This window comes from Gossypium hirsutum, chromosome A03, assembly GCF_007990345.1.
Source record: "Gossypium hirsutum isolate 1008001.06 chromosome A03, Gossypium_hirsutum_v2.1, whole genome shotgun sequence".
NCBI classification, from domain to species: domain Eukaryota; kingdom Viridiplantae; phylum Streptophyta; class Magnoliopsida; order Malvales; family Malvaceae; genus Gossypium; species Gossypium hirsutum.
The window spans coordinates 17,710,547-17,726,073 of record NC_053426.1 but is presented as its reverse complement, the minus strand read 5'-3'; the positions used below and the strand labels follow the sequence as shown (position 1 = coordinate 17,726,073).

Here is a 15,527-nt window from a genome sequence, read left to right as displayed (position 1 = left end):
TGAGTACCTATCTGAAAAGTTTCAGAAGCAATGTGAGCAAGCTGGGATTCACCATCAGCTAACAACAGTCTATACTCCTCAGCAAAATAAAGTATGTGAGAGGAAGAATAGAACTGTACTTGATATGACCAGATGGCTGTTGTTTGAGAGCAAGCTGGCAAGCAAGTTTTGGGCTAAGGCTGTCAATACCTCAGTGTACTTGCTCAACAAGTTGCCAACTAGTGTTGTGAAGGAAAAGTCACCTTTTGAAGCCTGGCATAGAATCAAGCCTTCTGTTTCACACCTAAAGGTGTTTGGCTGTGTTTGCTATGCCCTTATTCCAGCTGAGAGGAGAACCAAGCTCGAGAGAGGGGATGCTCCAGGAATATTTGTTGGCTACAGCAACACTAAGAAGGGCTACAGGGTGTATGATCCCTCGACAAAGAAAATATTGGTGAGTAGGGATGTGAGGTTTGATGAAGATAGAGTATGGAGCTGGAATGATGCTGATGCAAGGTTGACTAATAAAGATCACCTGGACAGCAGTTTGGAGCTAGCTGAAGAAGGGCCAGTTGATGACAATTTTGATGAAGCACCTGTGAGAGGGACAATGACTATTGTAGACATCTACCAAAGATTTAATGTTGCAATAGTTGAACCTTCAAATTTTGAAAAGGCTGCTAAAGAAGAATGCTGAAAGAAGGCCATGAAAGTTGAAATGGAGATGATCCATAAGAATGACACATGAGAGCTGGTTGATAGACCAGTAAACAGGAAGATTATAAGTGTCAAATGGGTGTTCAGAACCAAGAACAATGCAGATGGGTCTCTGAACAAGCATAAGGCTAGGCTAGTTGTAAAAGGGGTACAGTCAGCAGTAAGGTGTTGATTATTTCGAAACCTTTGCACCTGTTGCAAGGTTAGACACCATAAGGCTGTTGTTTGCCTTAGCTGCTCAAAAACAGTGGAAGGTGCATCAATTGGATGTAAAGTCAGCATTTCTAAATGGATTTATCAGGGAAGAAATCTTCATAGAACAACCTGAAGGTTTTAAGATCCCTGGTGATGAACACAAGGTTTATAAGCTCAAGAAGGCTTTATATGGCCTAAAACAGGCTCCAAGGGCCTGGTATGACAAGATTGATGCATACCTGTCAAAGCTTGGATTTGAGAAGAGCTTAAGTGAGCGTACACTCTATGTGAAGAAGGCTAAGAAAGAAACCTTGTTGATAGTCTCACTTTATGTGGATGACTTATTAGTTACTGGTTGCAAGGGTGAGCTGATTGAAGATTTCAAGAAGCAGGTGCAAGATGTGTTCGAGATGACTGATTTAGGTTTGATGACCTACTTCCTTGGTATGGAAGTAAATCAGAATGAGGATGGCATTTTCATAAGCCAATAAGCCTTTGCTTTAAAGGTTCTAAACAAATTCAGCATGTTAAAGTGCAAGTCTGCTACCACTCCTGTTGAACTAGGAGAGAAACTTCAAGCACCAGTGAGCATGATCGAGCGGATGAAAAGGGGTACAGGAGTTTGGTTGGTTGCCTACTCTATTTGACAGCAACAAGGCCGGACATCATGTATGCTGTTAGCCTTCTATCAAGATTCATGCACTGCTGCAATGTTGCACATTTTAAAGCTGCTAAAAGAGTCCTAAGGTATGTCAAAGGCACCTTAGGCTATGGTATGAAGTTTGAGAGAGCTAAAGAATTGAAGCTGGTTGGTTATTCAGACAGTGATTAGGCTGGCTCAGTTGACGATATGAAGAGCACATCAAGTTATTTCTTCACCTTAGGCTCAGGAGTTTTCTGTTGGAGCTCAAACAAGCAACAAGCTGTTGCTCAATCAACAGTTGAAGCAGAGTACGTAGTAGCTACTGTAGCTGTAAATCAAGCCATTTGGCTTAGAAAACTTTTAAGTGACTTGAATGCTGATCAAGTAGAAGCAATAAAGATCAAAGTTGACAATCAATCAGCTGTTGCATTGCCAAAAATCCTGCGTTTCATGGCAAGACTAAGCATTTCAAGATCAAGTATCATTTTGTGAGGGAGGCAGAATTGTCAAAGGAGATCAACTTGGTCCATTGCTGCTCAGAGGTTCAATTGGCAGACATTTTTACCAAGTCTTTATCTGCCACAAGGTTCGAGTATTTGAGAAAGCAAATTGGAGTCTGGTGTATTGTAGCCAAGGAGGAGTGTTAAAGGTGGCAACATCTAATACCCCTCGCCCGTATCCAACATCGGGATAGGGTTCGAGGTGTTACCGGACTTAAACTCAACCAACTATATAAAACTGGGCTGTAAAATTTTGATCAATTTAAAACTTTTCATTCCACATACATTTTGTCCTTTAAATGGGTTCACGAGGCCCAAAACATGTATTAGAGGCGGTTCGAGACTAAACCAAGAACTTAAGAAAAACTTGAAAATTTCATGCTTTAAGGCTCCACACGCCTGTGTGGGTATAGACCGTGAGGTCACACAAGCCCGTATGGCTTGGGACACGCCCGTGCCCGTAGCCCTTGTGCAACACTAACTTTAAAACACGACTATGTCACACGCCAGTGTGACCTACCCGTGTACTAAACTGACTTAAAATTTTAAGTGCAAGGGGTGCACGGTTGGACAACACGCCCATGGGGCAGACCGTGTGTCACACACGGTCTAGACACACGTCCGTGTGTCTACCCGTGTAGACAATTAAAAGGCTATTTTCCAAGCCATTTGTCACATTCACAACATATGCACACATACTTATCCAATAACATACAACATGGCATAATGAGCTCTTAAGCATCTACAAACATTTTATGCTCATGACAATTTCTTATGCAATAAATATCATAGAATTTACTTACATCATTACCACATACTTGTCATAACTATCATTACGTCACAAACCTCATGTCCATCACCAAGCATGCATAATCATATCTACAAACCATTCACGAGGCATTATTAACTATTTACCAATCACTTAATCTTGCATCAGTTATTAACTCATCAATGAATCTCAATTCAATCTCTAGGCATACATGCTGTAAGCCTCATCACAAGAGATAATAACATACATGCATAAGAATAATCATATAGGCCCATAACGTCATTAGCCAACATAGGCCAATTTACAAGAGTACATACTACCTTAATAACAAGCCAATGCCTTTGGTTAAATCATAATATCACACATTCAACATTAAAACTCTATACATGCCATAGACTCGAAACATTAGGATTTACTTACGCCGATAGCGTTAACTCAACAGTGTGATAATATCCTTGACGGCCTCCAACCCAAGCTAACCTGGCAACCCTAGGGAACATGGGAGAGAAAGGGGGGGTAAGCTTTACGCTTAGTAAGTACATATGAAAACAATAAGCAACTCATTAACATGTTTTATCAATGTTTACAACATATTCTCAAATTCACAACAAGCTGTCTTCCTAAGCAACAGTCACTAAATTATTTATATCTGGAGCTAAAAAACTCCAAATTAAGTTCCATTAATTTTACTTGAAACTAAACTCATGTACATTTCTACTATAAAATTTTTAGAATTTTTGGTTTAGCCAATTAGTACAGTTAATTCCTCAAATTTACCCCTGATTCACTGTCTGACAGTTCAGACCCTTCTGTACTAAAGTTCAATTATCTCATAGCATAGGACTCGAATAATGTTCTTGTCTATTTATCTTGAAAATATACTTATTAAGGGTTCTAAACATATAAATTATAACTCATAAATATTTTTGTAAAATTTATAATAATTTTCTCAAATCAGAACAGGGTCTTTCAAGGTCATTCTGACTCTATCCCACGCAACTTCAAGTATCTCATTATAGGAAATTCTTTTACTTACACAGTTTCTTTTATAAGAAACTAAACTCAATAAGCTTTATTTACATATTTTATTTAGCTTCTAACTTATTTTCCACTATTTTTAGTGTATTTTCAAAGTTACACTACTGCAGTAACTCAAATCTGTCAAGGCTAAGTTACTCATTCATGATCATTATTCACAAATTTAATACAACATCATTTCATCCATCATGGTAAGAACACCTATTTATGCATCATAGATCATCACATACCAAGGCATTCTCATAGGCTTAGTGTACATACCTGCACAACTAGTAACATAACTCAAATGCATACTCACCAATGACTTACCTCATTGGGACCATCATCAACTCTTTCCTCGGATTACCCGTTAAACACTTGGAATACTAATTGGATACTCGAAAAAACCTTTGCACATAAGTGTCTCAATTGTAGCTAAAGCTGCCTCATATCTCATGGCATTTAAATGCTCATTCTCGAGCTAGTCATCTAGACTCATAATTCCTAGTGACATGTCACTCGTATCCTATTTTATTCCTAAGGTTCAAACAGAATTTTTCCTCGCTTATCAAGGCTTTGTCTCATCATATTTATATTAATCACATACACATTAATATTTGTACAATTCATGTGATGATAACATTTAAATACATGTATAGCATGGTATTATTTACATACGAACTTACCTCGATACCACAAAGGTGAAAAAGATGTAATCGTCCATAAATTAATTTTCCCCGTTCTAGGCCCAAATCGCATTTTTCAACATTTAAAACATCACATTTAGCTAATTAAAATAATGTACTAATCAAATTAGTCCATTGACACACTTTGCCAAAATTTACAACTTTGCCAAAATTTATAATTTTGCCCATCTATTTTGCCAAAATTACCAAATTGCCCCTAGGCTCGAAACAAGATTCTTATTCAATTTCTATACTCCTTAAGCCTAGATAAACCATTTCCATAACTATGGCAACTTACAAAAATCATTATTACACACATTAACAACCCATTTTACAACTTTGCATAATAACCTTTTTAAGGTATTTTCATGCAAATTTCCTTCACAAAAGTTGTTTTTTAGGCAACTACAACTCATATTCTTCCATAAAAACTCAGAAAACAAACTCTTAATCATTTTGCAAAATGGTCCTCTCTTATGAAAGCTCATGTATTAGGGGTTCCAAAAATGTAAAAATCTTCAAGAAAAAACATTAAAATCACTTACTTTCAAGGAAGTTTCTTTTTTGAAAGTTCAAAACTTCAAAACCCTTTTCTTTTCTGGTATTTTCGGTCAAAGAAGAATGAAGAAAATGAAAAAGTTGAAGCTAATTCCTTAGGGTACCATTTATCACCTAATATGACATCACCTTACCAAATACATTGACCATTTGAAATTTCTTGTCCCATGGCCGGCCAAGCCATATTTAGACACATTTGGGTACTAAAATACAACTTTTACCTTTTACGCGATTTAGTCCTTTTTCGAAATTGGACTAGAAATCACTAAAATTAATATACCAAAATTTTCATGCACCTTTATAAACATGTTATAACACATAAAATACTATCAAAATAATTTTCTCCAGCCTCAGAATAGTGGTTCTGAAACCACTGCTCCGACTAGGCCCAAAATCGAGTTGTTACACAACAAATAGCAGTATGTATGTTACCCGGATGAAATACATTTGCATATAAATATACCGTATGTTATCCGGATGAAGTACTATTGTGTATCTGCCGACCTATATCTGATTTGACAACTACCTTTTGTAGGATAAAGTTATTCTGTACTTAGCAGATTTAGACAGGTCCTAGATTATCATTCAACCATTTTTTAGCATGTTCTTTTCAATCAAATTTATTGCTCTTTTCATGTAATAGTTGAATATATGTACATTTTTTAGCTAAAAAAAATGTAAGAAAGAAGTCAGTTTTTTCTTTTCTCCTTCAACATCTGAGTTTTGCTTCTGTTTTCATCTTTCAACACAAATTTTAGATTTTTTGTTCTTTTTTTTTTTGTGATAAAAAAACCCAACAGTTTCTAATACTATAAATATCAATGTCTTTTCTTTCCATTTCGGCACAAAATAATTAGTTAGCAGAACTCGAATCTAAAAAATTGAAATGAAGCTTGATAGTTACTTGCAGTTGTTTTTTCTCGGCTGCTTCTACTTTTCTTGGTTTTTGAGTTCTCCAGCTGAAGCTGTGAGGAAGTATCAGTTTGATGTGGGTGTTTTCTTTGACTGCATAACTTTGTTTTATTGAAGGATTGGTTAATGGGTTTTATATAACTCTTACATTGCTCTTCAGATAAGAGTGAAGAATGTGAGCAGGCTTTGCTATGCAAAACCAATTGTCACCGTGAATGGAAAGTTTCCAAGACCGACCGTCTACACAAGAGAAGGAGATCGAGTTCTTGTCAACGTCACCAACTATGCACAATATAGCATCTCTATTCATTGGCATGTTATTTACATTCATTTGCAATCTATCTTTATGCACAATGTACATATATATATTGAATCAGCTTGTGTTTGCATGTAACTAAGCAGGCATGGGTTAAAGCAAATTCGTAATGGTTGGGCGGATGGACCTGCATACATAACACAATGCCCCATCAAGACTGGACACAGCTACACCTATGATTTTACTGTCATGGGACAACGAGGAACACTATGGTGGCATGCACATATTTTATGGCTAAGAGCTACTGTCTACGGTGCCATTGTCATCATGCCGAAAGAAGGGAGGATGTTTCCATTCCCTCAACCTCATGGAGAAATTAAAATAATTCTAGGTTGTAATTGGTTAGAGGAATTGATATTTCTAAGTTCATTGCTATGTAGACATGGAAGTATAACAGGCTAAGTTTTTGTATGCAGGGGAATGATGGAATTCAGACGTTGAAACGCTTGTAAACCAAGCCAATAAGTTGGGGTTGCCACCACCAACCTCTGATAGTCATACGATCAACGGGAAACCGGGGCCACTCTTACCGTGTTCTTCGAAACGTAAGTACCAGCTTTAGAGTAGTAAAACAAATTTAAGAAATTGTCATCACTCTGACTTGTTACTGTCGAAACCATTTTTTAAAGGGGTTTAAAAAAACGGGGTTCTACTTTTTTTTTGAAAAAAAAAACAAAAATGAAGTCGCCACCAATCTTTTAAAGTGCGATTGGATCACTATAAAACGTTTTGGCCTACGAAATTATGAGAAAATAGGTTCGGGAGTCGGTTACGTACAAGGAAGGATTAGCACCCTCGTAACGCCCATAATTGGTACCAAATTGAGTAATTCTTGTCTTAGTGTCAGGAATTTGAAAGAATTTTAAAAAATGATATTTCATTTAAACCATGATGTTTTGAGAGAAGAATCAAGATTCATTCGTTTTAAAAGAGTACAAACATCAGATCAGCATGATTGGACATGATATCTTTCGTAACTAAAATCATCTCGTGATTTATAAAACTTGTTTAAAAAATATTTTAAATATTTAGACAAACGAGAAATTACAACCCAGCATGTTAGGACACTATTTCTTGAATTTCTAAGTATTCAAAATATTGCCTTACTCTTTTTTAAAAGTTCCTTTTTAATTAAATAAAATATGACTTTTAGTTTAAAAATGATATGTTTTACATATAAAAAAAATTAAAATAACCTAATTTCAATGTACATGCTTTATCATTTCATGCAAATATAGTATAGGAAACAACAAATGAGAGCATAAATTACACAACATACAATATTATTTTACACATATATCATAATATTCACGAATCATTATTCCATGCAAAATATCATACCATGTATAATAAATACAATAAGTATAAATTGCAGTGTACACACGATAATATCTTATACTAACCACCATAAATAATTAACTTCATGCAAATATACAAAAGAAATGTTATACAAAATTTAACCTATTAAACTATATCAAAATAAAAGAGAATTTAAAAATAAATAAGCAAATTAAATGTATGAAATATAAAAGTAAGCTATTTAGAAATATATTAAACGATGTAAGAACAATAAAAAGAGATCCCTTTTTAAAAAAATATATATATATACAAATTATATTATAAGGTATAATAACTTAGTATATAAGAAAAATAGTATACTAGGTTGTTTATTTTTTTTAAAAAAATGTATATAATTAATAAGTAATGTATACTTTAGGATAAAATAAAGGTAATAAGGAAATATGGTAAAATATAATATAATTTACAAATAAAAATATGTAATAATATAAACCATATAGTGATAAAATATATGTGATAAAGAATATATAAAATAATAATATTCTAATAAGTATTTCATATAAAAATATAGTAAAATAATTAATACATATAAGAAAATACATAGTATTTACTAATTTTATAAATAAAATATAATTATATTTTATAATATAATTAATGATATAAATAAAAATGATATGTACTAAAATCATATAATATATAAATAATATATATAACGAATATATGATAAAAACTAAAAATGTATAGTAAAATAAATAATATAAAAATACATATAACATATAGCAAAAATACAAATATAACAAAATAAATAATATATATAATGCAAAAAAAACAACAAAATATATGATAAACAAATCTTTTCTAAAAATAATAATATATGGGATAATAAAAATAATATATACTATTTTATAACCAATATTAAAGAATATATATATAAAATAAATTAAAATTGAATTTAATTGAAAAATCTAGGATTAATTTATAAAATAATAAAAATTTGGGACTTAATTAAAACACACGCTAAAACCGAAGGATTTATTTGGTAATTAAACCCTAATCCCAAAACGACGTCGTTCATTGGAATTGATTTAAAAAAAGCGTTAGGATTAAATTGAAACAAATATAAAATATTGGGGCTAAATTAAAATAAAAACCAAAATGAAATTAAAAATTTGAAAACACAGAAGGGTCGATTGGGAAATTTTCCCAATTTACAAAAAACACGCGGATCCTCCCCGGGTCATCGGGTCAACGCGCGGATTCTCCTTTTGAAACGACGCCGTTTAAATACTTATTGAATTAAGCCAAACGACGTCGTATTACAGGGGCTATATAAGCCAAATCTTAGCCTGAAAATTCATTTGCAAACTTGCCCATAAAAAAAAAAGAAGAAAACTCTGAAAAGAGTTGAGGGTAAACCCTCGGAGCGCCGTGGTGTCTCCGTCATTGGGTTCCCTCCGCGCCTACGCGTCGACGCGCCACCACCAACGCCACCCAGTGCGGTGGCCAGAACTCGAAAAGTCTCGACTTTCTGATGTGATTCTAACGGTAAGTTCGTTCTTTTGATTTATCTTAACAGTATTTGCATGCTATTCGAAGAGAAAAAAAATGAAAATAAAGGATATATCACCTCTACTCTTGATTAACTTCTGGTACTGTAAATTAGTAAAACTGTGCTCTGTTGAATCTATGTGTATATTTCTCTCTGGAAAATCGTATATTACAAATCAGAAAAAGATGGGTTTTATAACCCTTTGTAAGTGATTTACAATCTGGGAAAGAAATCTTTTGATTTCTTTCTATATTTTGCCCCTGTTTTCTATTGTGGTTTTTTCATTTTGCAGATCTCTCGCGAGAAATCCGGTGATGGAAGAGTCGCTAGCGTTGATGGAGGCCTGAAGTCTGGTGGTGGTGTCGATGAGGCGCTGATTAGGGAGGCAGAGCCTTGAGTGATGGCTTTGATTGGGGAGCTGGACAGACGCTCCCCAAACCTTCCAGAACTTGTTGTGGCGCGAGGGGAAAGAGAGGCAGAAACCCTAGGGTTTCATGCCTCGGTATAATGGTTTGGGCCAGTTGGGCCACTGTTGTTTGGGTCTAATTTAGGTCTGCTGAGTAGTAACCGGGTAAATGGTTTTTTGGGCTAATTGGGTTACAGGTGTAACGGGCTTTGGGCTTATCAGGCTTTGGGGCCTGTTTATTTGTAAATGGACTTTAATGGACATTTTAAATAAACACTTATTTATTTAATTCTTTTATTCTATTTCCAGCCCGGTCAAATTTGGGCTATTACAGTTTCAATTTTAGATACCTTTTCCATGGAGGTTGAGGCAGGCAAGACTTACCTGTTGAGGATTATCAATGCTGCACTCAATGATGAACTATTTTTTGCAACTGCCGGTCACAACATGACTGTGGTAGAGATTGATGCAGTATACACAAAGCCCTTTACAACCAGGGTTATCCTAATCGCGCCAGGTCAAACCACCAATGTTCTTATTAAAGCCGATCAACCTCAGAGTCGGTACTTCATGGCAGCCAGGCCTTTCATGGACGCACCAGTTCCTGTGGATAACAAAACTGTTACCGCAATTCTACATTACAAAGGCATCCCAAACACAGTTCTCCCATCTATGCCCAAATTGCCTGCCCCAAACAACACCAATGTTGCATTGAGATATAACAATCGGCTTAGAAGCCTAAATACCCCACAATCTCCGGCAAAAGTCCCACTTAAAGTGGACCATCATCTGTTTTACACGGTTTGGGTGCGAACCCATGTTCAAGTTGTCAAAATGGTACACAACTAACTGCTTCATTGAACAACATAACATTTGTGATGCCAAAGGTTGGTCTTCTGCAGGCTCATTATTTCCACATCAAAGGAGTATTCAAAACTGACTTTCCCGACCGACCTCCGGTCCCATTTAACTACACCGGTGTACCACTTACAGTGAACTTAGGCACTTCACTAGGAACAAGGCTCAGTAAGTTGGCAGTGGTGTTGGAAACTTTGATCCCTCCAAAGACCCTGCTAAGTTTAACCTAGTCGATCCTCCCGAGAGAAATACTGTCGGAGTGCCAACCGGAGGATGGACAGCTATTAGATTTCGAGCTGATAATCCAGGTAACTTTTTCGCAGAGATGATCCATGTAATGTAAGGTCATTGAATTTACTCTGATTTTTGTGTCTACATTTGCAGGTGTTTGGTTTATGCACTGTCACCTGGAACTGCATACGATGTGGGGTCTAAAGATGGCCTTTGTTGTTGAGAATGGGATGTCACCTGAAGAATCTATTATACCACCACCAAAGGACCTTCCACTTTGCTAGACATGGTTAAAACTATTTTCACTTATTTCCCGGTGGAGGAACAATGAATTTGTTCCCACATTTTATGTATTTATTTCATCTTTGGTTTCAGGCTATTCTTTTGAGGAGGAGATATCACATGATCTAAATGCTTTGTTTGAGATTGTTTCCCCCATTTATAAGATACCAAGTTTCATCAATGAAGTTTTACATACTTGCTCCATATATTTTCCCTTCATTTTCTGGATTCGCAACGCTTCACAAAACAAATTGGAGAGCCTCCGTGAACAGCAAGACAAGGTTCTTCAAATGAAATTGCAGAATCAAATATAAAATGAAAAGTAAACATGGATTCATCTCATTTAATTGTTTCAGTCTTTCAGAATAAGTAAAGAGACTTGTATAAATATAATTGATTCTCTATACTCGGTTGTTATTCATGGCCATGATTAAGACTTCATAGTCTCATTTATAGCCATTAAGATCCCCTCCTGCATCTCTTTCATCCTTGCCTGCATCACGAATTTACAACATAAGAATGATGGTAAGAATATAAAACCAGACAGTAACTTGGTATGAATTCCCACCATTATTGTCATTTCCATTGTCTCCATTTCTCTTCTACTCACTGGTACATCCTGTGCTTGCTTCTTTCTTTCCTACAATACCATAATATAGTTTCTCGTTGAATATAAAGTTCAATGCAATATCCCCGTACCTATGTCCAAAATCATGATGGACAAGCACGTACATAGCTCTGTAGTCTGAATGCCTCATGACAATTAAAACATATAATGGTCTCTGAGATAAACTACTTGCTAAACACTAGAAATTTAGTGCATATCCTCTACGGCTAATTAACAATTTATATAGTACTTCGTCTTTTTACCTGAAAATTACCCATAGGCTTGCTAAAACCTTTGAACTGGTGGACAGTTGACGGTGAAGGCAATGGAGGTCGGGGTGAAATGCAGGCAGGTTGTTGCAAAAAATCCCATGCAAAATACGAGTGGCTAGATACTGCCCTTGCTCCATTATTTTCTCCTAATCAAGTGACAGATAGATCATCCAATGTTGGAAATGGGTACTTGAACCAAAATGAAGAGTTGGAGCGGCGTAGAATATAACATTTCTTACCTTTAGTTGCTTTTCTAGGAGGATAACTATGGAGAACACAATCATCCATAGATTTGCAGCTTATCTCACTCACATCATCTTCGAGCTTTCTCTTTGATTTACTTCTCATTCTATGTTCTGCTGCTTCTTTTTGAAACGGTGGAGCAGACAGCACAGTTTGAGTTTCCAAACCTTCATTACAAGAGTTAAGAATTTCAACGTCTTTTGCTTTTTCCCGGTGTCCATCATGTTTGGTTTTCAAAACATTTTCGACCTTTCCCAATACTATGTCCAGAGAATCCTCAACTATCTTATAGCTATCTTCAGAAGCAAGGCTTTTGGTAATGACATGTAGAGCTTTTTGCATTAGTTTCTTCACTTTCAGTGACTTTTGACGATTCAAAACATTCCCATCTGTGGCAGATTTGGCCCATCTCTTCAATATGTACTGAGAAGGTAACTTGAAGACATTTTTGGCATTCAATACCTTAAGAATATGAACACATAAGATGCCCATAGATTCGTATTTTTTGCAACTGCAAGTGATTTGATTCGAAGAATCACAAAACTTGACAATGTTGTCCTTTTGACCTTCCTCTTTCAGATTGAATGAAGCAACGGTGCCAGTTTTCCCCATGTCCTCGATTGCCACAGATAGGCATCCGCGTAACTCATCTTGGAACAGTTTGAAAATGGTACAAGTATAGACATCTGCAGCTTGTTTCTCCAAGATGCTGCCTTTTAGAATCATCAATGGAGACATTTTCTTGCAGCATAAGTCATCATCGATTTCTTTTATACGTTGTTCCTTTGCTACTGTTTGATATCGATGAGCAAACTTCAGCAGAGTCATGTTTTCTTTCATCAAGCTCTGGAAAATGGTTCTAATGGCCTTGCAACCATCTGCTGATTGTATGCCAGCAAAGAAAGTACTTCCGGCAAAGACAGGAGACCATTTCTTCCTCAACATGTATAGGGTTTTGAGGCGTTCGTTTTCATGCAGCTTGTATTGATCCACTAGAGAATTCCACAACATATCAAATTCTTCCTCGGACTGGCAATCGAAGATGCATTTATCGAGAAGGTTTCTGAATGCAGACTGCTGATGAGGTTCAGGAAGATATTCCTCAATAGTTTGTTGAATGTACCACATGCCAAGATGATTTTGTGTATCAGGTAACACTTCCTTTATTGCATCAGCCATTGCTTGACACTCATTAGTTAAAATTGTCTTTGGTTGAAGACCATCCATTGCTGCCATTAAAGTCCCAAACAACCACATAAAAGAATCCAAGCTTTCATCAAGCAGCAAAGCACAGCCCAACAAGACATACTGCCGATGATGGTTAAGCCCTAAAAGTGGTGCACAAATCATACCTTCTGACCCGACTCGAAATGTGGTATCCAGAACTACGACATCCCCGAAGTGCTGATAGTCTGTTTTCGATCTGCCATCCCTCCAAATGAAACTCCTGAGGCTGCTTTTTGCATCGACTTGCAATGTGTAGAAGAAGGAAAGATCCTCGAGCTGCTGTTGCTTGAAGTAGTTGATTAAACCCTGGATATCTTCAGGGTTTAGATTACATTGGTTCAGATAACTCAAGTGGCTACTAAAATCTGCGTTGCGAACTTTTGCACAAATTGCACCCCCTGCCTTTTATGCCATTCGGGTTTTCCCCATTGTGCGCTTTGTCCAATGATCTTCCAAGGCCTGCCGGTTGCGAGTGTATGAACCTTCGACAAGGCTATGATTGTGTTCGAGAACAAAGCGGGAGATCATCCATTTCTCAGTTTCGTTTGTGATTTGAACCATGGCTCCGCATCCAGTTCTAGTTTCTTTCCTTCTATACCTTAGTGCACTGCTGTTAGTTTTTCTCAACCGGAACCCCTCGTTCGAACATAGAAAGGTTCGTTTCCTAGCTGTTCCATTTGACGACCATTGATACTTTCCTTTCCTCACAGAGAAACCAGTTGCCTTAGCATAGTCTTTGTAGAACTGGTATGCATCCTCCTCGGAAGAAAACTCCATCCCAAGTTGTGGTGCTTGAATACTAATTTGGTGATCAATTTTCAATTTCGATTGTTGCAGCATCTCATCCCAGACACTCTCCGACGACGCGGTATCATAGCCATCACTGTCTAACGATGAAGAATGAGTGCCACAACTCAATTGATGTTTCGCTGAGTTCTCCATCTTCTGTTAAACAAATGAAATATATAATTACAAATTCATGATTTCTAATGAATTAAAACTGTCACAGCACAGATTCAAATATTTCCAAGCTATCATCAGTGCCTTCATTTGACCATAAATGGGGGAACGAAAGCAACTTTGCTCTAACACATGGGAACCAGGTTATGAGCTCCAAGCATCCTTCCCATCCGTATTTGACACTTACACTTAATCCGAGTAACATAGGCTAGGAAACAATACCAGTTTATATGTTTGATCAGTTGATTATGTCAAAAAATACATGAAAAAGCTGACCTGGCCATGTTGCTGGTGGTGCTGAGTAATTGCGATTTCAGCGATGCCAGGGAGAGTCAACTGCTGGTCGTCGAGGTCAGGGCCGTGAGTAGTGGTGAAACTGAGAGGCCCCGAGACGGCGGAGCAGCGATCACTAGAGCCATGAAGGGCGGCGCCGTTGTTATTGCATTCTCGATCGAGAGACGTCAATGGCTGATGAGGCTCTTGATTAGTCAACAAGGGAAATGGGACGTGATCGTCTTGATCCTCCATTAAACCAAAACCAATATAATAATTCTCAAGAGCAAATTCATCACCCAAAATGAAACCCGTTGCAGATGTAGAATCTACTTCATCCCCCATCTTTCTTTGGTTGTTCTCTGGATTGTGTTTCCAAGTAATGGGAATGAATGTCTGTTGTTGACATGTAAGGTAGACTTTAATCCAACTTTCCGTGCTAAAACAATGTTACATTTGTTCGGACATCGGGTTATCGGTAAGTTGGATTTATGTTTGGTCTAAATAAATAAGGGTAAACTACACCAAAAGTTGCTAAACTATTAGTAGGTTTACATTTTGGTCACTAAACTTCAAAAAGTTACAAAAAGGTCCATTGAACTATTCGAAAGTTTTCATTTAAGCCAACGAACTATTCGAAAGTTTTTTTTAAGCCATTGGGTTGTTAAGTTTTTTAACGATTTTAACAGCCCAAGGGCTTAAATGAAAACTTTTAAATAGTTCAATGATCGTTTTATAACTTTTTAAAGTTGAGTGACCAAAACGTAAACTTATTAATAATTTAGTGACATTGGATGTAGTTTACCCATAGAATAATTGTAATATTTGTGGGTAAGAAATCAACAATATTTGAATCCGAATCCTTAAATGTAACTCCCTTTATACATCTTGATGATTAGTACGAATAAATGATACGAATAAATGATGTCACATTGACAAAACGATCACTTTAACAAGATGTACCTATATCAAAAATCAATATTTGCCCATATAACAAATTTGGAAAAAAGGCTCTCCGGTTCTCTCAA

At 36.4% G+C, this 15,527-nt stretch overlaps 1 protein-coding gene and 1 pseudogene across 1 annotated transcript; one reads left to right on the top strand and one right to left on the bottom strand.

The window, feature by feature from the left end:
• Positions 1-5,950: 5,950 nt before the first annotated feature.
• Positions 5,951-11,108, top strand: LOC107887581 (laccase-11-like; annotated as a pseudogene).
• Positions 11,109-11,228: 120 nt separating this feature from the next.
• On the bottom strand, positions 11,229-14,959 carry LOC107886132 (protein FAR-RED IMPAIRED RESPONSE 1). The gene is made up of 5 exons (XM_016809975.2): positions 14,503-14,959; positions 12,036-14,211; positions 11,788-11,942; positions 11,486-11,557; positions 11,229-11,410 (listed from the first exon to the last, which is right to left on the bottom strand). Exons 2-5 carry the CDS (start codon positions 13,387-13,389, stop codon positions 11,348-11,350), a joined length of 1,644 nt encoding a protein of 547 aa, XP_016665464.1. The 5' UTR covers positions 13,390-14,211; positions 14,503-14,959; the 3' UTR covers positions 11,229-11,347.
• Positions 14,960-15,527: the final 568 nt, after the last annotated feature.